Source organism: Cervus elaphus, chromosome 9 (genome assembly GCF_910594005.1).
Source record: "Cervus elaphus chromosome 9, mCerEla1.1, whole genome shotgun sequence".
NCBI lineage: Eukaryota > Metazoa > Chordata > Mammalia > Artiodactyla > Cervidae > Cervus > Cervus elaphus.
In genome coordinates this window covers 26,711,928-26,738,585 of record NC_057823.1, presented here as the reverse complement: position 1 = coordinate 26,738,585, position 26,658 = coordinate 26,711,928, and the positions used below count along the sequence as shown (strand labels likewise).

General features: G+C 39.6%; 1 protein-coding gene and 1 long non-coding RNA gene across 2 annotated transcripts; one reads left to right on the top strand and one right to left on the bottom strand.

Moving 5' to 3' along the window:
- The first annotated feature begins 2,085 nt into the window (after positions 1-2,085).
- MINAR2 (membrane integral NOTCH2 associated receptor 2) lies at positions 2,086-15,701 on the top strand. Its single transcript, XM_043912191.1, has 3 exons — positions 2,086-2,253; positions 11,733-11,960; positions 15,475-15,701. The coding sequence occupies exons 1-3, from the start codon at positions 2,089-2,091 to the stop codon at positions 15,652-15,654; spliced, it is 573 nt and encodes a 190-aa protein (XP_043768126.1). The 5' UTR covers positions 2,086-2,088; the 3' UTR covers positions 15,655-15,701.
- On the bottom strand, positions 2,766-21,487 carry LOC122699804. Its single transcript, XR_006342681.1, has 3 exons — positions 21,124-21,487; positions 19,234-19,400; positions 2,766-2,895 (listed from the first exon to the last, which is right to left on the bottom strand). It is a non-coding gene; the product is annotated as an uncharacterized LOC122699804 (long non-coding RNA).
- Positions 21,488-26,658: the final 5,171 nt, after the last annotated feature.

The window sequence follows — 26,658 nt, the reverse complement described above, 5'->3', positions numbered from 1 at the left end:
CTAGAGAAAATACGTGAAGTTTCTGTGAAAGGCTGGGTGTCAGCCATGGCCTGTGATGTATAATTAGGAAGTGGTCAACATCCAGGGTGGGGAAGAAATGATTCTAGGCAGAAGGACTGGCCTCAACAGAGGCACGATTTAGGGGTGGAGTAAGAGTGGGGCTTGGCCAGCAGCAGAAGAAGGAGGAGAAACCATGATTTCCTGATTGTCAGTCATGTAGGCTACCCATAGGGATAGTTGTGAAAAGTAAGAACTGATGGTTTAGGGGTGATGGTAGACAAAGGATGGTGGGAGAAGATGAGCAGTCTGAAACGGAACTTATAAAAGGAAGGAGATAGTATACAAACTTCTGAGCATCTAGAGCACAGTGGAGGAATCTAAAAGGAAGGACGCCTAAGGAAAACTGATGGCTCATTTCACCTACCTCATACTTTGGCTAAGGAAAGGATCTAATCAAATATATTTGGATCTGGGTTTTATGTCTCCACTTGCCAATGTAGAGAGCCAAAGAGAAGTAAGGTTCTTCTTGAAGATGTGTGTTATTCCCCAAAGAACCTTTTAGGAAAAGCAAACAGCCTGAGAAATATTTGTTCATTAGATGTGTTCTGGCAGCAGCCAGAAAAGTCCAGAGAGTACCAAGGACATGTACATACACATAATACACTTGATTCTTCAAACACTGATGATTTAACTCTTTTGTTATCAACTGTCATGTGAAGTCCTTCTTACTTTCTCTGGTAAGTGTACTGATTTAAAAAAAAAAAAAAAAAAACCTCAAATATTTTAAGTATCATAAGACAGTGATAGAGTTTTGGTCCAAAAATTATTGCAGAAAACACTGGTTGTTACTCCAGTTTTCAGCTATCAGTAGGACACATGACTTTTTTCAACACCCTCATGTTTATTGCCATAAATAAGGGAAGTACTCTCTAGCGTCTGCTTGATTCAAGAACATCCTGGCTGTTGAGTCTAGTAAGCCATAGGGCACTCTTCTGAAATCTGGTGCTGATATATTCCACATGTAACCCCATTACCTTTGTAAGAAAAATCCTTCCTGCTGAATCAGATGGGTTTGCATCTAAGGCACAAACATAACAGGCTGTGTCTTTTAAACATTGCTGATATGTCTATCCTTTGCCTTCTCTTCCTCTAGATGAAAATCCGTATTTTCCTGGTGAGAAGTATGGTTTGCCAGAGACAGAGTGGCTTGTAACGAGAGAGCTTATCTACCTTAAAGTCGTCACAACTTCCTGGCTTGAGATGCTGTCCATAACCTTACTGCCGCCTCGGCTCATTGAAGAGCAGATGGGTTCACTGAGGACAGCGCGTCATCCAGACCCAGCCACCATGCTCTCCTCTCTTTCCAAGTCCACTTTGTGAACACCGAGACCCATCACAGTAGTTTAAACAGCTAAGAGCAGAGTCAAAGAGACCTCAGAGAGCGCATGGACCAAGGCAGTACTTTGGGGCACTAAATTACTGTAGCAAACGATCAAGCAAATTCTTGCTATTTCCCCCTCAAGCTGAGGCTGACAACCTAAACACGGTTAGGTTTCACATGACCCTGAGACTCTGGGAGTCAAAACATGAGAAGAAACAAGATCCTGCATATCACATGTGAGGCTGCAGAGACAAGGCCAAGCCAGCTGGGTCAGCTCGGCAGTGTTCAAAGAGAAGTATCAGTTAATGTCTCTCTACAGGTGACTGTCGCATATGCTCCATATTATGGACTGGAACCCTGAAATTCCGGTAGCCTTGATCCAAAGAGTACTTCCTCTTAAGCTGTTATTTGTGTATGAAGAGACATCTTCATTCATCCTTTACAATTGAATAAGTATGGGCACAGCTGTTCCATTCAAGTATCCGAGGGGATAGAGAGAGAGAGTGTGTGTGTGTGAGGTGTGAAGGGTAAGTCAGGGTGCTACATTGTCGCCTGTGTTGATATGCCATTTCGAGAGTGGTTTCTGAGCACAGCCCACAGCCGTGGTTTCACACGCCCATCGGGCACCCTCAGGCTCATTAATAATGGACCATTCTGAGAGCAGCAGCCTTGCTCACCTCTGTTTTCCACTGTAGATGCGGGGAGGCATGGATCTCTCTGTTCTGCCAAATAACAACCATCCTGACAAGTTCCTGCAGCTCGATGTGAAGTCTTTAATGAGGAGCTCAGCCCTTCTCCAGGCCAGCCTGGTGAGGTTTCCGGGAGGGAATTACCCTGCTGCACAGCACTGGCAAAACCTCGTGTACTCACAGGTAAGGTCTGGGAGCACGCGTATATGTGGATGGGGGCTTGCTGTCTTCTCGGCATCTGCCACTTCATCATCTGTGCGAAAAGGTTCCAGGCAACAGTACGGGGTAGCTGCTCACTCTTGCCATAGAAAGGGGCTTTCTCTCTTCGTCAAGGGAAGGAGACTTTCTCTGGTCACTTGATTAACTCTGTGAACTATCTCAACCATTCGTTTTCCTTCATGCCCCAGCTTCTCATACTGTCTTCTTTTTAGATTTTTGCCTAGCCCTCCCTTCAGATGTTTTCAGATCAATTACTGCATTTGCAGATAAGGCTCTGGGTGGAACCCCACCTCTGTCTTCTGGTGTAGTCTAGGCATAAAGCATCCGAAGCTTACACCGTGGGCTCATACATGGCCTCTAAGACAACTAAATTTTGCTTCCACCTCATTTAGACTGGCTCCCTTTCATCTCATGGGGAAGAAACTCAAACAGTGAAACAATGGAAAGAAAGAAAATAGAGGGAACTCTGTACCTGAGTAAGGTGCTGGCTGCTATTGTAGAGGCTCTTTGTTTCGGCGGGTGTCCATGTAGACAAGACTTAACAAGCAACCTTCAAACCCAGACTTCATTTCTTGCTCTCTTCTTCTGCATCTTCCTTCTGTTTTGCTAACCACAAGAGAAGGATACAACTGATGAGTTCCATGTGCTGAAAGAAACATAAAGGCCCTGAGTGTTGCACAGCTCATGAAATAGGAATAATCTTTGTTTTAAGACATGAGGGCTGACGGGGTTAAGGGTTAGTCAATTTAGAAACAGGAAGAAGCGTTTCATTTCAGAACAAATGGGACTGACCTACAAACCCCTGCAAATCATTAAATCCTTTGGAGTGGTTCAAATTCCCTGAACAGAAATTTGTTTTCTTTTAAGAAACAGTTGCTACTCATGAGTCCTGGTGTAAAGTGACTCCTTTGTGGTGTGTTTGTGGGCTTCTCGGGACCTTTATCGTGAGATCATTCAGAATCAAGTACACTTGGATGGTTATGTAAGTGTTTCCTCCACCTATGAGGGTTTTAATTCATTTCCATTGTAAGGCAGCCTATTATGACAACTGATTTTTTTAAAATTTTACATCCTTCCCTTTTGTAATTTTCAAAACCCATCCTCCACACCTTTTTAATGGCTGCTTTTTGTGTGTTTTGCTTAGTTAAATGCGATGAAATTCCTCCTTTGTCATTCTTACTGTTTACATCATGAACTAAAATAATTCAAAAGTCAGCTTAGAATACCTTGGCCCTCCTGTGCTATGAAGTTTAGTCTAAGAAAACATATCCAATAAATTCCTTTGAGGTTGGAACACACCAATCTAACATCTTTTGTTTAGTACTGGAGTTGACCGGTTTCCTTCATGTGGAACTTCACAGTTTAAAGCTCCATTGAATATTGTTCCTAAACCTGAATGAGATGCGAATTTTAAAGAGCATTGTTTCCCAACAGGCCCTGACGTATAGAAATAGTTTTACAGGGCAAACCAAGGAAGTAAAAATCTGTTTCGTATGCCTTTGAATGTGTCATTGGTAATCGTAAACTATAAATAAACTTGATTTAGTTATAACTTTACCCTAAAAAGAAACGTCTAATAACTGAATAAAGGCCAATACACTACTAAATAATACTTGAAGGGAAGAAATAAATCAGTTACAAATTTAGTTAGTCGGGTAAGTGTGACTCAAGTGAGTAAAAACAATTATATTTGCTACTGTAGATTGCAATATGTCAATAAATAATGCTTCTCTCCTTGGTTGGATCTTAAAAATCCAAGAGTGGTAATATTCATTGGTAAAAAAGCAAATCTAAAAGAAAGGAATGTATGAAAGTTGTAAGCAGCTGTGGTGATGCCTGGAACAAGGGCACTGAATATACCAGGGGGGCTGAGGTGTTAGGGGCACGGGAGGTGGCAGGCAGCTGTTAAGCGGTTCTTAGTTTAAAACCCTCACTTTGTTGGCTTAATGTCTCACTCTGTGGGGAGACATTAAGTCAATTGAAGAACATTGAACAAGGAGATTTGAAACTTGGTTTCTTGTCTCAAATCCACAATAAACCAGTTTGAGAGGCATCGATTGTGGCGCTTATTCAGCCCATGCTTTAGTATTTCCACTTGCAAAATTAGTGTAGTATTCATTTTACATAGTTCCTTAAAAGTGAGAGCAAATAAGGTAAAAACAACTGACAGAGTTTCCTTTAAGAGAATAAGAAATGGGTATTATCATCGTTATTTGCTATTAATAGTATCCCCAAATGTGTTTAAATTAGCCCATCATTAGAATTTGGAATAGCAGATAATACCACTTGCATTCTTTGATATATACCGTGGATGGAGGGGGGTGTGTGTGCGCGTGTTAGAGGGTGTAGTCAGTACTTCTTCAAACTCTGTGGCCAAATCAAGCAGTTAGATTATATACTTCCATGAAATCCACACAAATTTCAGAGTTGTGTTAGCTTACCTTTTTGGCTCACAATCTGTCCATCCCCCGCCCCAGGTACATAGTATTTAGAATTAAGCCTACCTCAAGAAATGTCAAAGGACTTAACCTACAAACATTGCCTTCAACACCGGTAGTAACCGAACAGTTGAAACAAGAACCTTCTAGGGACTTCCCTGGCAGTCCAGTGGTTAAGACTTTGCTTCCACTGCAGGAGCCAAGTTAGGGAACTAAGATCTCACATGCTGCGCAGTGCAGCAAGAAGAAAAAAAAAAAGTAGTGTATTTATATTCATGATTTATGTTTTATGCTTTTTTGAAATTCACATTCCACCTTCAGAGGCAATTTTCTAAGCCATTTTACATGAGCAGAAGCAATACCATGCATATAGGAAAGTAAGCAAGGATGTCCCTAGGCACGCCAGCATCTCAGGACACTGTACATTCCCTTTGTGAACACGCATAAACAGGTCACCTGTGTCTGTAGGTAAAGAGTACAAGCAGGTACTTCTTGATTTAACTAGATTTATACTTTTTCTTTAATTCTTTCACTAGAGAAATGAAGAAGCCTTCCTGATAAATTTCTTCTCAATGCAATGAACAAACTTTTGCCAAAATCTAATATTTCTGGTTGTTGAAATAATTGGGGGCATGTATCTGATGAAGGCATTTGGAATTATATTCCAAATATTTCTGCCAATCCCTTTATAGAGGAAGGTTAAAAAAAATTCCTTTTCTTTTGGTATAAATGATAAAACATATTTTTTCAGATATTGTAGTGGGACTTTTCTTCTGATTAGCAGTTAGACTTCAGAGTCTTTCCAGACTAATCTATTTGTTATATCTTTTCCTGACTTTTATGATGTCTGTTTGAGAACCCAGGGGATTGCTGTACTATACCTATGAACTAGAGGAGAAGATCAAGGGTAAGGAGGTTGCTCTTCCCTTGGTTTCTAGACAAGGTCATTTCCTGGGTGTATTTCCTTATCACCTTTCCACAGTTTCTTTTTTCAGTCTTATAGCTCTCTTTTCCCTTTAAATTATAATATCTCTTCTTTCTCCCTCAGCTTTGTTTGTTTTTGTGCATCATAACTATATTTCACAATCTGTCTGTGAACACATATGTCATGCCTTCTCCAGGACTGTCTCTATTTCAAGTACTCCATATCCTATTTCAATAAGAGCAGCCTGTATAAGCTTATATTTGGGCAAATGTTGTAGGACTTTTGAGGTACATAAATTATTGTCTAGAAAGTAGATTAAGGAGCATCATTGAGTTGCTCAGGATTTTACTTGCAGTTGTGAGGACATGATTTTATCAAGTTTTGCTAAATTTATGTAGTTTACAAAATCTCCAGTGGGGTCAGCAGTTCCCCCGGATGATACTGCTGCCAAAAGCATCACCCCCTTTGTCCCATCACTGCTCCTCAATGAGACCCACATGCCTCTGGCACTGAAACCTCATTCAAGTACACTGTGTCTCACAGGGGCACATGTGGGACTCCAGAGCCCTGGGGACTTGGAGGGGAAAGCAGAAGAGGTTCAAGAGAGGTCTGGGTCAGCCTGGGAAGGCTCGATGGGAGTTGTCTGAGATTTCAGATTTTATCCTGAAAGTTCGGAGGGGTTGATGAAAAATTTTAAGCAAGAGAATCACATGATCAAATCTGTGTTTCATAAAGGTAAGACTTATAATTTGGAAAACAGAATTATCATGACCAGTGGGGAGCTACTTTCTAGGAAAAGTTGTCTGTGGGTTCACATGTAAAATACAAACAAAATACCCTGTTTGGATTATGGTTATGATAGGAATTACATTGTAAGTATAAACCACATTGGGGAAAATGGACATCTTTAGGATCTTGATTTTCCCAATTTGTGAACATAGTATGCTACAGTCCATGGGGTCGCAAAGAGTCAGACACGACTGAGCGACTGAACTGAACTGAACCTTTTCAAAAAGAAATAGCTTTCAATATCATTGATTCATTCCATCATATATCTGGGTTATTTTTCTTTTAATATTTATTGATCTCTCCTGTCTTTAGTATTTAATGGTGACTATATTCTTAGATTTACTCTGACCAACATTCATCCCTCATCAGAGGCAGTCACTACGTTTAGCCAGTGCCCCATCCATACGGTCCTATAATCTGCTGCACTAGAAATGTAATCACTGCAGTAATTCTTCCTTCCTGAATGGGAAAAATGAAAGAACGCAGAGACTGCTCCATAGTAATTCTGAGATCCTACTGGGAATAGTTTGTGTGGCCCTCCTTCCTTGATGGTGGGGAAGATGGATTAGGCCAGGACTCTCCTCTTTAGAAGATCTCCTGGGGCATTGTTCTCTAGAGTTCCTGGTCCAACGCACTAGGAAGCATTCCCTTGTATATCAAAGTCTTTTGCCATATCAAAGCGGGCCCCCCTCAAGGCTGTAGAGGCTTCAAAATTCACTCCTATTAGTCCATTAATAATAAATACATCCAGTTTGGAGGCATAGGATTACTGTTGTTTTGTTGATTTAGTCTAATTTTTAACAATCTTTTAAAAACTTTTTGGTCTAGGCTTGTGGTTTCTCTGGTGAAACATTTCTTATAAAACTTAGTTTGAGCTATTTATTAATGTAATCATTTCTATTTTGTTGTGGTCACTTCTATATGTCGGTAAATATACCTTAAGTTCTTTGAAGGCATCACTCTCGAATAGGCTTTAAGGGCTTGCTTTTCTGCCTCCATTTCTCTGTCTTTTGACTCAATGACAAATGCCTGGAGACAGTCTGGAGTAATAGTTATGAAACCACACCCTAACATGACCTTTATCCTGAGTCACTTCATTCTACTAGGAAACTTAAATGGGCTTTTTTTCTTTTCTTTTCATTCTTTTTTTGGGGGGGAGGGGGAGCTCAATTAGTGTTTGGAATCTATAAACAGTCAGATTTTTAACAATAGAAGGCATCAAATTTCCATAGTTTTTTTTTCTTGCAAACGATTCAGTTCTTTCTATCATTTCATCTCTTTCTTATAATATAGCAATGCTGTGATCCTTGTACATGTATTACTTATCCCTCATAGAGCTACAGGGGATTAGATTCCAAATGACCACAAATAACACACCAAACATTTCTCGCTGTATGATATGAGCAGCCATTCATCCAGCTTCTGATACTCCTCTCATCCCTCTCCACCTCTTAACTGCTAAGCCAATGCCAACAGTTGTAGAATTTCAAGCTATCACTTTCTGTACTAAGGGGAATGTAGGCTAGGCCACACTATGATGACAAAATATCAGTAACTAAAAAGAAGAAAAACATACTTGTGCATGGAAAGTCTGAGAAAGGACAGATAGGTTGGGGGTGGGGGTGGTTGGGCAGCTCTTTTCCAAGCAGTATCCTAGGGCTTGAAGTTCTTTCATCTTACATAGCTCTGCCACCTCAGAATCCTTGCTTACAGTGACACAGTAGAAAATGGGAAGTGAGGACAGGTGAGCCAAAAATCTTGTTGGAGAATTCAGGGGCTCAGCCTGGAAATGATCTCTGTTACTTCTGACCCCACGTCAACTACTAGAGAGAGTGGGCCCAGTTTAACGTCAAACAGCCTGAGGAAGGCAGTCACGTCTTGTGCTCAGAAAGGGAAAACGAAATTGGTGAGTATTTAACCAGTCACACCACCAGCTCTTTGTTTATATTTGCCTACTATATATTTTTATGTACTTGCAACTCTCATTTTTTTCTGAGTTCTTGTATTTTAAGTATTTTAAAAATCTCATATGATGTCCCTGTTATTTAAATAGAGGGTTTCATCTATTTATGTTTAACATGATTGTTTCAGTTTTTTTTTCTGTTTCCTAAGATTTTATCCTCTGTATTCTTTGTTTCAGTTTCTTATCTTTTAGATTAACTTTCTGTCGTCTTTTTTCTTCTGCTGTACTGATTTAGAATCTACACATTCTTTCTCTTTTTTTAAGTAGTATCTCTATCCTCTAAGAGAAATTATTTCTTAAAATTTCATAATTAAGGACTTCTCAAGTGGCCCAAGGGTCTATACTTCCACTGCAGGAGCTATGGATTTAACCCCTAGTTAAGGGATGAGGATCCCACATGCTGTGTGGCCAAAAAGAAGAAAGGAACTTTCTCAATCAAGTCTATCTGTTAAAGATTTTACTGTTTAGTTTTAGGTTTCTCTTATCTTAAAACTCACAAATTAGTGATTATTATTTCTATTTTACCATAAAATCAGTGCTTGCTTAGATTTCTGTATACATTCATCAGCTTTTTTTCCTTTTGTTCTTTTTCTTTGTTTTTCCTAGCATTTCTTCTTGCATCTTAACCTTTCATCCTAATATCAGGTTTCTTCTTCCTGCAGTATATTTTTTAGAAGTTCCTTCTTTACTGGCCTATTAATTGTATACTCTAAGTGTTTGTTTGTCTGAAAGTCTTCTATTTCATTCTTTTTATTAAATGATAGTTTACTTATATATAAGTGGGATAAATATTGATTAAAGTGTATAAAGGATATGTGGACAAAGTAATGGTTAATACAGAAAAGCCTAGGTAAGCTTTGAAGCTTATTTCCTTAAACAGTTTTTTTTTAAGTTATTTTAGAGCCCATATAGTTAAAATAATGAAATTAATATTGTGCTTCCTTTTGATAAATGTAGTCCATGTAGAATGTAGAGTGAAAAATTAAAATCAAAGACATGCTTTGGTTTTCTTTCTGAAGAGATTTTTTTTAGTTTATCAAAATATAGAAGAACCTCAACCACAATTAGTATATTCTGTTTCTTCCATAAAATTCTTAATAAAATTATTCTATTAATTTTTCCTTCACATGTCCTTCAGACATGAAATTGTCATACAGTGAAAAAATAAATGGCACTAAATTCTAAACTTCAAACAAGTCAAGAATACTGTTTAGAATTAAGACCTTGAATGTTCTTTTAAAAATAGCTCTGATTATTTTTTATATCTTTTGTATATTCCTTTCTCAAGGTTTTTATACATTGTAACGGAGGGTATTGTGTTTTTTTCTTAACCCCTAAAACTATTTTTCTGATTTATAGAGCTTTCTTATTTAGGAAACTCAAGGAATAGTCCAGCAGGCAAGAAAACAGACAAAGCCAATTTTTCAATGTCAGAAGGATTATTTCTCTTCAAAGATGATCATAGATATCTAGCCTTGAAGCAAAAAACTTGAGTCAGAATTATGCCAATCTGAAACTATCTAAATTTTATATCAAATTGTTTTTTCTCAGTTCCAGAAACATTTTTCATGAGTTCATCCATCTTAAAGATGAATGCTAAGTCAAGATGATTTATTATTTCATTGCAAACTTCAGTATTATAGAATATAAATTGATTTTGAACAGACCAGCAATCTAATAAAGTCAGATAAGACCTCAAAGTTGATCTCTACCTATCTAAAAAAAGTCTGGATTAAGAAAATTAGGGAAACCTAAGGCCAAAGAGAATATGAATGACTTTATCTAGATGATTTTGTGGGGCCTACCAGCAATTTCAGAAGGAAGCTACATATATTAGTTTACAACTTTGCTTATATAAATATGTATTTAATGTGACCTATATTCCCCAATAGATATGAGGGAATCAGTGCATTGATGATTATAAATATAACTCAGAAAAACATTAATTGCTACTTAAACTTCTCTGTTTAGGAAGGCTGAAATATGTGAAACACATTTATTGAAAAATTGCTGTAAGATAATGAAATGTGTCACTAGTTTTTAAGAGTCAAACCTAAATTTTCTGAAAATTAACTTACGTGGAATTCCTTTCCCTTGATGCCCTATGATAAATAAGACATTACTCTATATGCTTTATGTTTCTTCTCCAGTTTATTTGGTCAATGAATAAATTTTAATCTGAAATTTTTCTATCTTCATAATAGCTTTGTGGTCATAAGAAAAAAAAGGCAAAGTAAAAATATGAAGGTCATACCAGACACAGAAAAACCACATTATTTTTGTATAATCCATTTATATAAATGAGTACAGACTGACCTGTGATGGGGATTCTGGAGATACTGGTTATCCTTGGGGAGGGGAACCAAGAGTAATTAGAAGGCAGTGTGGGATATGCTGGTATGGTTTGTTTTTTGGTAGTATCTTGGGTTTATTTGATATGTGAAAATTTATTGAACTCTACATTTATAACATATGTACATTTCTACATGTATATCATGGTTTAATTTTTTAAAAGTTTTTAAAGATCTGAAACTCAGAATTAGAGCCATCCAGTAGCCAGCTGGTCTAAAGCGACATATGGGCTTCCCTTGTAGCTCAGTCCGTAAAGAATCTGCCTGCAGCGCAGGAGACCTGGGTTCGATCCCTGGGTTGGGGAGATCCCCTGGAGAAGGAAATGGCAACCCATTCTAGTATCATTGCCTGGTAAATCTCATGGACAGAGGAGCCTGGTGAGCTGCAGTCCATGGGGTTGCAGAGTCGGGCACAACTGAGCGACTAACACTTGCTTACTTACTTACTATAGTCACGTATAAGAGTGCAATGCTAAGTTAGTTTAGTTCTCCAAGCTTTCCAAAATTGGAGTCCCAAGGGAGTTCCCATGAAAGCCAAAGCATAGCTATAAAATGCCTTTTAATCTTGACTTTGCTGGATTAATACAGCAATGTTAAATATTATTTTTTTCAGTCATAGAATGCACAAGTGAAAAGAGTTAACATGTCATTAAATCTCAGTGCAAGTGAACTGGGGGAAAATGACTTTCTTTAGAATTCCACTGTTTGAATTAAGGAACGCTGTTCTTTCTCTGTCATTGTAAAATAGCATTTTAATGAATGATTACTGAATCTGAACACAATCACATGCAAAGAAAGAACTCAGTGATAGAATCCTAAGTCAAACTAGATCCTAGAATTCTTCCTTCATTCATTGTCCTAATCCGTTGGGTCCAGGCAGAATCATTAAACTTTCTGGTATAGTTATTTCACATATTCCTTCCCTATCATCAGTGACCTCTTGGTAAGAGAAACTTTGTTACTGTGCCTCCTGACAGAGAGAAAAGAAGAATATCACTGTTCAACGCCTGAGGGGATCCAGTGCGAAGGGCACCATCACTGTAGAGAGGCCCCCACCATCCTTATCATCAGTTCTGAAGAATAACCCACTATATGGTGATGTAAGTTTTGAGGAAGCTATGGAAGAAAGAAAAAAGAATCCTTCATGGACCGTTGAGGAATATGACAAGCGTTCCCTGCATACCAACCTCTCTGGGCATCTGAAGGTACTCAAGGCAAAGAACCAACTCCTTTAATTGATGAGGGAGATCAGTTACATAATCCTAAAAGAAATGGGTATTAAGGTGAGAGGCACTCTTCACTGAGCACAAAAATCTCCAGATTTGAGGTCATTGTGGCCTCTGGCTTTACCTTCTCTCTCCTAGTCAGTATTTGTGTTTATTTATGTGTTTTGTGTTTTATAATTTCAGCAATTACCGACATCACTACAGTGTAGAGAGAAAGAAATGATGTGACAAGAAGAAGGGCTTACCTGGAAGGTATCAGGTTGTGAGAGTCAATTTGCAAGATTAAGTGTTTTTCCCTAGTTTTGACATCATTTATGTTTGTGAATAGCTGCATTCCTTTTTCTACATTTTTTCAAATATATTGATTAATTGCTGTGTCTTAGGCATTGTGCAAGGCAGTTCTCATCAAAGATCATTTTATTTCAAGCCTACTCAGTGATTTAAGATTGCAGATTTACATTTTGGACATTTTCCTGTGTCTCAGTAACAAAATAAAACAAAGGCATTTCAACACAGGAAAAGTATGCAATGAACTCATTCACCCAGCTTAAACCCAACTCAAGTTTTTCCTTTTCTTTCCCCTGGTGTCACCCTTCAAGCAGAACGTCTAGGAATCCCTGAAAAGCAGGGAAGGTGACCCTCTGTTTTCCAAGTGGACTGGATTCCTACCCAACCTTGCCTGTCCTAGGGCCAGAAAGCCCTGACATTTTTCAAGTGTAACAGTGTATGTTTGTCCTAAGCCTCATATCCTAGTCACCTACAGGCTTTCCTTCTGAAGGGGACAGTATTACATCCCCTTAAAGTCTTATACTTTAAAAAATCTCAAATGTGCACTCCTTTAAATATTGTCCAGAATCCTTGAAGTTTCTTTATCTCCCAGTGAATTTAGTGTATCTCATCCTTAATGTAGCCTCTTCTCCAGAGATGTTTCCATAACAGATGCTTCCCCCTAGCAACAGTAATCTTGTGTTTTTTTATCAGGAATCCAAAGATCAAGACTTCTAGGAAATAACCTACAACTAGGAAAGATGTATTAATGTAGTTCACAAACATTTCCTGACTAGGTGCTAGAGCCTCTGGTCTTTGTTGTTTACATGAATGACAAGGGTGCTATAAAGGTGAATATTCTTGCCCTCCAAAAGTTCATCTGAGTGAAGTATTAACACCAAGCAGTAACTCTAGGACAAGACAGAGGAAGTGACAAGCGAGAGGAAGACAGTGACTGTATGATTAGTAGAAAGTGCTGTGCAGATTCAAAAGAGGACAAAGTCACATTGAATTATAAGAAGCCTTTGTGGAAAAGTTAATTTAGGCTGGACTTGAAGGATATGTAAAATTCCAGATGACATGGGTTGTTTGCATGAGAGGAGAGGCTCTATTCTGTCAGAAGTAACAAGAATAAAGGCACAAATATAAGAGTAAGAGAGTTTGTCAGAGCAATAGGTAGTCCATTTTTGCTAGAGCTACAGCTAAAGTAATAGAATAATGATGAAAATCAGGCGAACAAACAGACTCAAAGTTCAAATGTAAGGCTAAAGAAACTGAACATTACTGGCACTGAGGGGTAATTTTTTGTCAGCAGTACCATGACATGTTTAGGAAGACTGAGTGTGAATATGATGCATATATTGCTTTACTAAAACCAGGCTGGCCCTCATCCCAGCTTGCACACTCACCTCAGAGCAGAGGCCCCTCAGGTTGGAGACCGGGGTGCAGACCTCATGAAGTCACGACTTTGGTTTGTATTAGTATCTCTTCTTACACCTCATCAATTCAACTTACTTCATCACCATCCCTACCCCATCTCCTAACTAGCACATGGAAAGCCCAGCTTAATTTCTGAAGCCTTTTCAACTACTTTACAGGCCATGAAAGCTCCATGCGCTTTTGGTCACTCCCATTTTTCTGAATTACTAAGTTTATGAATAAAAGAGGAGAAAAGAACCCCATATTTAGTTACCAATGCAAGCTATAAGCAGAATGTGGAAGTGGATAGTCTCCATTATGGAAGTTACTGAAGAATGAGGCATTACCCTGGCAAGCAAAGTGCAGGCCTCTGATTAGGACACAGACAAAATGAAAATAAGAGTGAAGTCAGGCAAGGATTTTTAAATCATCTATCCTTCTGCACAAATCATCCAAATTTTATTTTAATAGCTTTCCTAAGACTGGACTTTGAAAATAATAGCAATGGAAGAGCTATATTGTAATCACCAGAATCCACCCAGCTAGTTATTATAAGGGTAATAAGCTAGTTCATTACCTGGCCATGGAAACTGGCTAACTTGAAGTCAGTGAGACTAGAGAAGCTGAGAGAGGGTGGGCAGCCCAGCTACAAGCCATTGCAATAATCCAAATGAGAAACAATAAATCCTGAAATGGATTTGTGAAAATAGAGATTCAGCATTCACCATAAATTATTTGTTTGTCTACTAGAAGCCAGGCATAGACACTGAATCTTTAGCACTGAAATAAGGGCTTCCCAGGTGGTACTAGTGGTAAACGATCCACCTGCCAATGTAGGAGACAACAGAGACATGGTTGGGTCAGATCCCTGGGGTGGGAAGAGCCCCTGGAGAAGGGAATAACTACCAACTCTAATATTCTTGCCTGGAAAATTCCGTGCACAGAATAGCCTGTTGGGCTACAGTTGTGGGGTTGTAAAGAGTCAGATATGACTGAGTACACACACACACACTCACACACATAGCAGGAGACAGCAGGGAAGTGTGTGTGTGTGTGTTTTAGATGTATGGACAGTAGAGCTTGCAGATGATTTGGGGACACAGGAGATAAATTTGAGTTGAAGACAATTCCGTAGTGTTGAAAGGGAGACAAGGCCTGTGAAAGAATCAGAAACGGGGATAAATAAGGATGGGAAAGGATATATTGGGTCCTTTATCCAGAAGGGCAACAGTGCCAGAGTTTCTGCATGCTAACATGCTGTAGCCCTCTATACAGAAGACCAGAAATTTGAGAAGCATGGAGAAGACTTTGGATTCTTAGTCTTACTCCTCCTTCCATGGAACTCAGCTTCTGGATTTACTGAAAAATTCAGCAAACATCTTCATTCCTACTATGCCAACAAAATCAAACCCCCAAGGTCATCTGAGGCAAGGAATTTTAATTTTATTTCAACTCACTAACCTGATTGACACACACTGTTTATAAATTGTAAGAGACACTAAATTGGCAAAAACATGGCAGAAACACTCTTGTGTTTGTGACCCTAGAGTGTGAGCAATTTATTCGGTAAACTGAACTGTCATGCAGACCAACAGGTTGAAGCTGAGGATTCCTGGTCAGCCAGGAGGCTGTAGCTGCGTGTTCCAGCTATTCAGAGAAGCCTAGCTTCTGTTATTAGAGCTCTGACGCTTAAACCTCACTCAAGGCCGTGTGAATATGGATGTAAAATACCTATACTCTCTTATTCTGCAATCTCAACTAGTCTGCAACATTGACTGATCCTATCCTCCGTGTAATTTTCTTTTAGGAAAATCCTAACGACCTACGGTTTTGGTTGGGGGAAATGTACACACCCGGTTTTGATACCTTACTGAAGAAGGAAGAAGAACAAGAGAAGCATTCCAAATATCGTCGGATAGGTCTGATTCTGTTCCTCGTTGCCTGCATCTTGGTTTCCATAGTGACTGTTAGCACTTTTTTCATCTAAAGAAACTACCCCCAGACACAGTCACTTCAAATTTCTTTAAAATCTTTCTAAATAAACAGTTGCAGAAAAACATGTTCATGGAGTGTAAATGTATTATTGGTGGTTTAGTTAAACGTAATTGTCTTGGAGAATGCAAACTTCGTTCGAGATAATGCTGACCTTCTCTACTTTATTCTGTGAAACCTTTATAAGAATCCCCATCCTGAGCCTAGGCCTTTGGGCAGCAGGAATTCTGGGGATCATAACCTCTGAAAAGTATTAAGTGTGTATTAAGACACCAAAATTAAACATTTTAATAGAGAATGAAACAGCACCAACAATCGTCAGCAGCTTTGTCTTAAGGTTTACACTATATTCACCGTATTTTGAAAACACTATTACCACCCCCCTGTCATCACTGGAGAAGTTGAGCAGATCATTTTGTGGCCAACTGCCAGGTATATAGGATAAAAACTTCTGGTTGTGTGGCCTGTTGGGTTGAATTCATGCTGTTTTATCTTCCTTTATTCTTGTTTAAGCTAAAAAAAGAGGAGGGGGGGAACTGGGGAATATTCCAACATTTTTATTTTCCCAGCAATCCTTTATAATGCCCCAGTCTCATGTTGCGATTTTAATAGACCTAAACTTGGACAGGCCACAGTTATATAATTAATCGCATTTAGATCCAGCTGCGCTTACTGATTGATCCACATTGGCTAGTGTGACCCCTGGTAGCAGTCAGGATGTAGCTCCAGGATTTAGCATGCTGGCCCTAAAAAACCAGAGAGGATGCTGCTGAAAGAACAGGACTTGCATCCTGATTGTGCCTTTTGCTAAATCTTGCACCTCTAGCAAGTCCTTCTCTCCAAGAAAGGATAATATCACCTGCCCTATAGGGCTTGCCTTAAGAGTAACGCCTGGCCCCTGGTAAGTCGTTGGCTAGTTAACTATGGTTGTTTCAACTAACTTGGGTTAACAGCACCTGAGGTCACCTTAATTGTGTGCAGGTGCCTGGGTAATGGCTCAGGGCACAGAAGGAGAAGCAGGTCACCGCTCTTTCCTCCCTTCTAGAACACCCTTCCCTAAGTCCCCCATCCATGTTCCTTTTTCCTCTTACAAGATGTCTCCCCACCCCCAGACTATCTTGGGAAGAAACAAAAAAAGGGATTTTTCTTCTTCCCATTAGTCAGATTTCGCCCTTGGGGTTGCCATATAATTTTCTTATTATTTCTCTTAAAGATACTTGAACATTGAACAAAGTACTTGAACATTGAAGTACTGTGTGACTACAGTAAAATCATTGTGTATAAAAATTGTCTTAAGCATGTTTCTCCTTTACTTCTTATTCCTTCTCTCCTTTGTGATAGGTTCCAGTCCCATTTAGAACGGAATCAAGCAGCAGTGAAGGTCTGGGGGCTTCCTGAGGGCAAGCCCTGCCCCCACTGGCTTATAGACCACCACTTACTATTACTCTGCTTTCAAAGCTTGAGTGTCCAGTGTTTGCCTCTAAGGGATTCAAACATGTTCAGATATCTGCTTCACATGGAAAGCATTTGTACTGTGGCAGGTTACATCAGGCTGTCCAGGGCCACAAACAGGTAAGGTTCTCTAAAGGCATGAAGCAGAGGTAAGCATAGAAGTGTGAAGCTTCCCACCTGAACTCCTGGCCCCTTCACCTCATCTTATTCTCGTTCTTCTCTGGCCCTCCTATTCTCATCTACCATTCTCTCCAGTCATTTCTCTTTCAGCTTGAATGAGTTTTTACTTTCGGGGAGCTATCGCTCCCAAACCAGTCTTCATTTTCAGCCTTCTGTGTAACTGAAGAATCAAAATATATTATTGTCCCTGATCGGGTTAATGTTTGTCTCTTCATGAGAGGGAAAGTCTTAAGTAGAGACAATACATCCATGTGTGCACTAAAAATCATACTATGAGGGTTGTTCCAATTTCTCCTTCAGTATGGGTTTTGAAAATGGCTCAAGCAGAAAAAGCACAATAAGATCATGGAAAACGCAAAGATGATGTCCCTAAATAAGCTTAAGTTCAAACCTGGGCTTTCTTAAAAAGCTCCAATCCAGATTCAATAAAGTAATGCTTTAAAAGCATCTAAATAACAACCCTTAGCACATTAGTGGTCAGTAAACAATAACTATCTTCAAAGGAGTAAGTATCACTTATTTTAAATTTTTTAATTGGGAGAAGAAAGACTGGGAGCTGTAAACTGTTAAATAATAATGGTTTCAAATAGTCTTTCCCAGGTTCTTTAGAATGTGCACTGCCGCTTGCCCCCCAAAAAAGTTTTGGGCGTTTTGTTTTGGTTTTGTGTATTAGGTTAGTGTATGGGAGGCCTAAAAGCAAATGGTAATTTCTAGAGAAAAAAATTCCAACTGTAGATACTTTTTTAAAGTGCTGCTCTCAGATTTAAAAGAATTAATTTTTTAAATATAACCCATTAATGACTATTCCAATTATATTCGTGTTGCTGTCACCTAGTGGAGAGTTTGTGGTTGGAAGACAGAGAAGGATGCCTGTCCACTCCGTTTATCCAGAGTGCACTCCTGCCCCCTGGTGGTGACATTTCTTGTGCCTGCCCATGAAAAAGCATTTTACCAAAGGGGCATTTTACAGGCCTGACTTTGCCTCTGCAGTTATAATCAGTGTGATGGGATGGCCGACAGCTCCTGTCTTCCGTCTTGCAACTACCGTCTCATCTTACAAGAAAAGAAATACGACTCATGCACTTGTCTCATGCATCCAACCTGGACTGGCGATCTGTTTCACACTTGATAATATATATGTTTCAAGTGCTCAGGGCTGGTACACGGGGATGACCCAGAGGGATGGGATGGGGAGGGAGGTGAGAGGGGGGTTCAGGATGGGGAATACATGTAAATCCATAGCTGATTCATATCAATGTATGGCAAAAACCACTACAATATTGTGAAGTAATTAGCCTCCAACTAATAAAAATAAATGAAAAAAAAAAAGAAATATGACTGATCTTAAGTCATCCTGACATCTGAAGGCAGAGCTGTGACCCTCAGCAAGAAGTCCTGGATCTACTTACTGTACATGATTATACTAAAGCTAAAGGTAGAAGTGTTTTCAGAGATCACCCCTTTCCTAAACCTCCTCCAATTGCTTAACATGCCAGGAACATTAAATAATTTGCTGCTTATTTCAGATACAGTATGGCCTGAATGTCTGCTTTTTTAGCTCTCTGTATTGAGTGTGTCTTTATTTTTAATTCCTCTTTTTCCTATATCTATTGTTTCTTACCAGTTTTTCATTCTCCCGTCATGTAATTGAAAAAAGTAATTTTATCATCTATGAGAAATCATTTTTAAAACTGTCATTAGATAGGGCTATTAAATCTCAACCCCTCTGGATTTCTACTTACACACTGACAAAGGCACACAGACTGTGCTTTTTCAGAGGAAAGATAACTTTTGGTTTCTTCCAAATAATCACTTAGTCCAGGCTCTTGCCCAATTTGAGGTGAGAATATTCCACCGAAGTGAGCAACTTCAGAGACTGAACACAGCTTTCTGCCAGAGCAGTTGTTCTGCTCTCATTTTATGGACACGGTGACTCATGTACCTGATCAAATTTCCCTCTGTGCAGGCTGCTGGAAAAATTCAGGACCAAACTGGGCCTCTCTCCTTAAAAAGTATGAGGACTTCCTCGTGTGCTTTTCCTGTCCCGTCCTCATTCATGGCTCCATTTCATCGTCCATCCTGTGTTTCAGCTTCCTCACTGCCTCATATCTAAGATATCAAAAAAAAAAAAAAACACTAAGGTATCTCACACAGTGTTCTGCTTTTTAAATGCCTTAAACCTACTGAAAAGATGCTAAGAATACAGAGATAGGATAAAAGGAGAACTCTGTGTGTGTGTGTATTCATCCTATATGCATCCATAGGTATATCAAAACCAAATACAAAAGACTCTCCTTCAAAAGATTTTGAAATTAAAAATATAAAGAAGGAAATGCTTTTGTTTTGATATAAAATGCTCCCTAAGTAGGTTTTCTGAGCCAGAAAAAATGAAATTCATGACACACAGTTTCACTTATTCTATACCAGTTTTCAAATTCCTGACAAAAGAGGCAAGTAAGAATCCTTCTGCTCATTAAACCTGTTCATTTTTCACAATTAAGAAATATGTGTTAAAAATCTCTCACATTTGAATTAGCTTTGAGTTTGTTGAAACACTGTGTAATTACCTGAATAATAAAACAATGGCTAGGCTAGATTAAAAACCTTTATCAGTGAGTATGAACAAAAGAGCAGTTAACTAAGCCTCTTTCTCAAACTGTATTATTTAAAAGCCAAAGCTTTTAGAATCAATCCTTTATAGCTAGAAGTGATTTTACTGTTCCTACTGCCATTGTTTTGCCATTTTTTAAATGTAATAGTCACAAATGTCTTTCATGAACTCTAAACATAGAAAATTTTTTAAAAATTGTATCATCATCAACACATAGATACACAACTTTTAGAGCCTTTTTTTTTAGTTATTCAGAAAGATTCCAAGTGGTATGGACATCAGTGTCTCATGCTACCCACACACCTGAAACTTTCTTCCTGGCCTTCATTGGAACTGATATAAATCAATGGATACAATCATACATTCTACATTTCATAATTTCAAACCCTTCTACTTTTCAGAATCTCATTCATCTCAATGATAATCTTGTAAGATAAGTGTAAAGCCTGCATTTTAACAGAGAAGAAATGGAGACTTAAGGTCATCAAAAGACTTGTCAGAAAGAAAAATGGAGTGAGAGCTCAGATCTTCTAAACCTCGTTTGGTTGCTCTTTCCACTCTAGTTTTTATTTTTCTCATGACTGTAATGGGAGTTTGGTATACACCAGATGTTGACAAAAACAGAAGTTGAACTCTCCTCCACCCACAGCCATTCATCCAGTCATGTTCTTTTCCAGCTCCAGTCTCAAGAGTCTCTAGATTCAAGAGAATCTAGAAAATGCACAATTTAAGTAACTGCAAACACAGTTGTGCCCAGAAGGCCAGTAAACCTGAATGCCATAAGGGTGCATTGTTTTCTCAGTTTAGATTCACAAGGCTGCTTTGTAAGATAAAAAGTAAACCCTGGATCCCACTATTAAGTATTCTCATGGATTAGTGACTCTATCAGTATATAATGTTGATAGAATGTCTTTTTCCTATCACAACTTTCCAGAGTACAGGACCTGATATATCCAATCTTGCCTTGGCTCATCCCTAAATTCAATGCCAGCCCCAGGATGCCCCAAGTCCTCAAGAGTTGGGACAGGAGCCTGGAACCAGAGAAGCTGCCATCAGAGCTACTCTGAGAAGAACAGGACCTCCTGCCCTGAAATGAATCCCTCAAACACCCACTCTTCAGGTAAGGTGCTTGCCAGGTAAGGCAGCAAGGCACAGTCTGGCAACAGCATTTGTTCATACTTTCCCCCCATATTTATACTTTAGAGGGAAAAAAAAACGCACCTTTTACATTTTACACTGACCAAACACTCTGAGTTGTTAACTGTGGAGAAAACCGCAGAAGAAAGAAAATTTCCTCTGTATCTTGGTGTTCATTCCTCACCACCAGATGGCAGGTGAGCACCAGGATGTGAAACTCCTGCTGGCGCTGGTTGAGGACACTGGTTCTTTGGTGTTGAAACAGAAATCCACAGGAGTGAGCGGAGAATTTCCAAAGAATAGGAGGGCTTAACTGCTGATTCAACCCTGGAGTGGAGGCCCGGGGCCTGCCGAGCCTGTTGGATGTGCATCAGCGCAGGAAAGTGACAGTAATTGGGGTCCCTTACTGCGAAGGCTTCAGACCGCGTGCGGTTCAAGCTGCGCAGCCGGAACTCATTAACCAGGTCCTCCGTGGTGTCTTTACTCAAACGGAGGTTCGTGCTTGTTAAAAAAAAAATGCAGGAATCCAGGACAGCTAAACCGGAAACCTCATGTTTAACAAGGCTCCCCGGGTGATTCTTTCCTTCTTAAGCTTGGGAAAAGAACTTGAGGAGTGCAGGGTCCTGGGGAAAGGCTTTTCAAAGTTAGGGCTCGGGGCCCTCGGGGGCCCATGAGACTCCTGGGCTGCACTGGGAGGGGCAGAACACTCACTCCCGGCTCCCAGGAAGCTCCGCTCGACTTGGTAGCATTTCTCGCTGGTACAAAGAGGCAGGCGAAGAGCTGTAAGTCGTCTCTTTGCCCTGGCACCTTCCCTCGGCTCTACCCTCTCCTCATGGAAACAAAATTCATAAACCCTTAAGATATTTTAAAACTGATCATGATTCAATAGATACTTTATGATTAAAGCATTGAGCTGACATTGGTACTGCATTTTAGACGAAATCTTGGTAACACGGTTTTCAATTGAAGGAAGCCTCAGCCATCAGGGATAAGGAGGTACCCCAGGTCTCACTCATCAGGAAGATTTCTGTGTGAGTCGGAGGTTGGCAATCCAGTCATAACTGGCTCAGAAGCTGGTTTCTGGGCTTCACAGTCAATCTGTCTGGCCCTAGACATGCACAAGAGGTTTCAATTCTACAGTCACCGATTTGAGTAAGAAGAAAAGTAATGCCCAACCTGCCTCCAGAAAAATAGTACTGGGGTAAATTCAGTTTAAAATCATTTATCAAAATTACTAATTCAACCAAGTCCAAATTTTAATTCTTCATTTTATTACCTAAATTATTTAAATCTAAAATCATTTAAATCTAAATGTACTTATGGAAAGGGGTGAAGTCTAAGAAGGACAAGCCTGTTCAGATAATTGAGCACACACCCGTGGCGGGAGGGAGAGCTGCCTTCCCCCTTGTTGTTCTGTAGCACTGGTGCTATGGGGCACTGGCTGCTGCAGGTGATACCACGGTCACCCGTATAGTAGACTGGGGTTTCTCACCATCAGCTCCCTCCTGAAGGTCCACATACCTCCCTGGCATGTGCTTCTTCTCCATCTATGACTTTCCTTTGGCCAGATGACCCCTGAAGATGGTCACCAGCTCAGCCTCCAAGCTTAGTCCTCATAGAGCTTGAATTTTTAGTATTATTCCAAGGCAGGAAGACAATCAGCTTGATCTCTTATACCCATTTTGAGTCTGTCCTGTTTTGTGATAAGAGCAGCATCTTTGAATGATATAATGTAGACCAGGGCCCCTTGATCTCTGGACATCTTCACATCTGTCAATGCAGTTTGAGATACCTATCACAATAGGAGATGGCAAGAGATAACCTAGGGAAAGAGATAGAAATGAGTATGAATATTTGATTCTTCCTTCCCACTTCATCTTGCCACATATGCTTGTGCCCACAGAGGGTGAATCATCAGATTAAGTTCCTTTATTTCAACACAGTTCCTCTCAGGACCTGTCCACAAGGAAGTGGTTAATATTACCACCTTCACCCAGACAGTAAGTAAGAGGTTTCTGGAATTCCCCTGGAGTGGTAGAAACCCTGTGGGAAATACTGAGTAAAAAAGGCAAAAGCGTAGCCATGAAGCAAAGATCAGCTATAGTCAAGAGTTGGGGTGGTTTGAATGCATGACTGAAAAGGGGCAGCCTGAAGGAGCTTTTCAAGTGGCATAGTAATTCCGGTGATAGCTACACAGCTCTATAAATGTGTGAAAACTTACCAAACCATGCACCAAAAACTTACCTCCTACAAACCCTGATGCCTCTCCTTCTACTAGATGATTCCTCTCAACAGATAAAAATGTTAAAATATCCCACATCTTTTAAAACCAGTCAGAAACAACAGCAGCAAAAAGTAATATCATCACCCTATATTTCTCTCCAGCTATTGCCTCAGTTTTCTCTACAATAAATTTGGAAAGAATTTCAAATTAATTACAATACATTTGAAAGAATTCTCAGTCATGTTTTCAACTTTCTCTCCTGTTATTCTCTCTTGAATGCATTTTATTCATACTTTTATTTCCATGAATCTACTAAAATTGCCCTTGCTAAGATGTTGCCAAGCCCAAAGGTCAGTTGCAATCCTCAACTACTCAGTTTGTTGAGAGCATTTGCCTGGCAGATCCTCCTAAAAACATTTCCAAAATTTTGCCTCCGGATTATTTACTCTCTTATGATGCTTGAATGACTCCTTTTTATTTGCCTTTGTTAGATCTTCAATTTCTCATCCTCTATATGTAGAGAGCATCCCAGGGCTCTGTCTTCACATCTTCTCATCAACCCTCATTTCTGTGGTGACCTCACTCAACACCATGATTTATTCCCATCACTGGTAATTCCAGATACTCCATTGCCTGAGCTAGTCTCACAAGTCCAAATTTATATATACAACTAACTACTCAGTCTCACCAGTCAGAGCCAATTCAGTTTTGCCATGAGCTCTTTTGGATTATTTCAGTAACCTCTTAACTGCTCTCTCTGCATTCCTGCTTCACACAGTCTCATCTTAACAATTAGTTTTGTTCTTGGTATTTAGTCACCAAGTCATGTCTCACTCTTTCTGCGACCCCATAGACTGTAGCTCCTCCATCCAGGGGATTCCCCAGGCAAGAATAGAATACTGGAGTGGGTTGCCGTTTCCTTCTCCAGGGGGTCTTCCTGATCCAGGGATCAAACCTGTGTCTCCTGCATTGGCAGGCCGTTTTTTTTGTTTGTTTGTTTGTTTTTTTAACTGAGCTACCAGAGAAACTCAATGTAACAGTTAGAGAGGCCTTTGAAAAACATAACTTAATCATGTCACTCTTCTGCTTAAAATCTTTCAATGTTTTTTGTTGTTGTTGTAAACTGAAACTCTGTGTCCCCTCAAAACGCGTATGTTGAATCCTAACCCCCAAAGGGATGATATTAGGAGATGAGACCTCCAGAAGGTGATTAGGTCATGAGGGTGGAGCCCTTGTGAATGAGATTATTGATCTTAAAAAAGAGATCCCAGAAATCTCTCTTACACTCCTTGTCATGTGAGGATAATGGCCTTCTGCCACCTTAGAGAGCTGTCAGCAGAACCGAACAATGCTGGCACCCTGACCTCAAAGCTGCAGCCTCCAGAACTCTAAAAACTAAATCTTTGTTGTTTGTAAGCCATCCAGTCTATGATATTCTGTTATAGCAGCCTGAATTGCTTAAGCCACCTGTCTTATTCAGAATAAAAGCTAAAGTCCATGCTGTGACCTAAAAGTTTCACGCGCTCTGGCTCCCACAATCTCTCTGACCTCATCTCCCTTTCTCTCATTAGACTCTGGTCACACTGTACTCTTAGGTACTCCTCGAAAACACCAGCTGTGTTCCCAGTGCCGGGCTGCTGCATTTACTCTATTTCACTGGAAGAGTTCACAGATGACTTCGTGGCTCATCCACTCATTTATTTCAATTTTCTGCTCCAGTTCCTTGCTTTTTCAGAGTCATCCTCTAACCATTTACCTAAGATAATCTACCTTTCCCCATCCCACTCCAGGTATCCCTCTCCCTTTCCCAAATGAATTTTCTCCACAGAACTTATCACTCCTGAACATATTTTGTTTTTGTTTATTGACGGTCATTCTACCTGTTTCTCCCTCACTCCTGCATGCCACCACGGCCACCAGAATGAATGAGCCACAGGAGCAAAGAATTTTATTCACTGCAGTAGCCCCAGTACTTAATTAACTGATTGAATAATTATATAACATTGACACTAAAATAGAAGTCTCACAAAGATTGAAAACTGGTGGCCCTATGTCTATTTTTAATATTTTTAAAATGCACAGCTATAGTTAGAATTTTGATGAAGTTATCAGTTATGAACATTAGGATTTCACATCAGTATGTGGTTTTATAACTTCTATTGAAAAATTAGAAATTGCCAATTTTAGTTGACACTTAGTACATTCTGGGCTTCCCTGATAGCTCAGTTGGTAAAGAATCCACCTGCAATGCAGGAGACCCCGGTTCAATTCCTGGGTCGAGAATATCCACTGGAGAAGGGATAGACTACCCACTCCAGTATTCTTGGTCTTCCCTTGTGGCTCAGCTGGTAAAGAATCTGCCTGCAATGTGGGGGACCTGGGTTCGATCCCTGGGTTGGAAAGATATCATGGAGAAGGGAAAGGCTACCCACTCCAGCATTCTGGCCTAGAGAATTCCATGGACTGTACAGTCCGTGGGGTTGCAGAAAGTTGGACACGACTGGGAGACTTACTCTGGTACATTCTAGGCATTGTTGTTATTGCATTACAGGTGTTCCAAAAAATGGTGGCGCTTAGTCATGAAACATCTCAGTGATGAATTACTGTAGGTGAAACACATAAAGATAAGACCTTTTCTGGAGTCTTCTATCTAGTTATCTGGGAGCTGGAATACAAAGCATTACAACTCAGATAAGTGCACCTTCACAGATCCTGCCATTACCATCTCTGAAGGCAGCATTCCTAAAAGCTACAAACATTTGGAGCTCAGTGCCAGCCTCCCTGTTTAGTTGAAGCAAGCCTTTTATAACTTTGCCACCTCCAGCCAGTTCTCTCCTTTATATCACCTGCTTTAGCCCTGTATCCATTCACCAGAGTTTACAATCCTTATCAGACTGAAATAGTCAGATTTGAATCAACAGTCATTTGAATGTCCATTTATATACCGTCACTTAAATCAGGTTCTAAATGTGATAAAAGGTAAGTAAAATACAATTCTTATTTTTACAGGGCTTAAATTTTTTTTGTGAGCACACATACATATTATGTAACTTGTAAATGGTAAAAGGCACTCATGGAAGAGCAATACAAATGATAAGCTGCAGTAAAGTTCAGAGTTCAATGCAATGAATATTTTATTAACCCCAGCCTTGCCATGGGGCAGGAATTTCACTTTTACTGATATATTCAAAGAATCTATAGTACCTTATACGTTATAAGTGTTCAATACACATTTCTGAAATATGTGACTCATACAAGAAATCTTATCTTCTTCTTGATTTGGCTTAACTTCTGATTTCTCTTTTCCCCTTTTCATATATTTAATGAGAAAGCACTTTTAAAAGATAAACTGAGGAAATTTTTAAATTTAAGGGTATATTTGAGCAAAAATCTTT

Excerpts from the sequence above, each read along its gene's own strand:
- MINAR2 (XM_043912191.1), top strand. The coding sequence starts at position 2,089 with ATGGATCTCTCTGTTCTGCCAAATAACAACCATCCTGACAAGTTCCTG. Across the intron at positions 2,254-11,732 it reads AAAACCTCGTGTACTCACAG|AGAGAAAAGAAGAATATCAC; the intron begins GTAAGGTCTGGG and ends GCCTCCTGACAG. Across the intron at positions 11,961-15,474 it reads ACCTCTCTGGGCATCTGAAG|GAAAATCCTAACGACCTACG; the intron begins GTACTCAAGGCA and ends ATTTTCTTTTAG.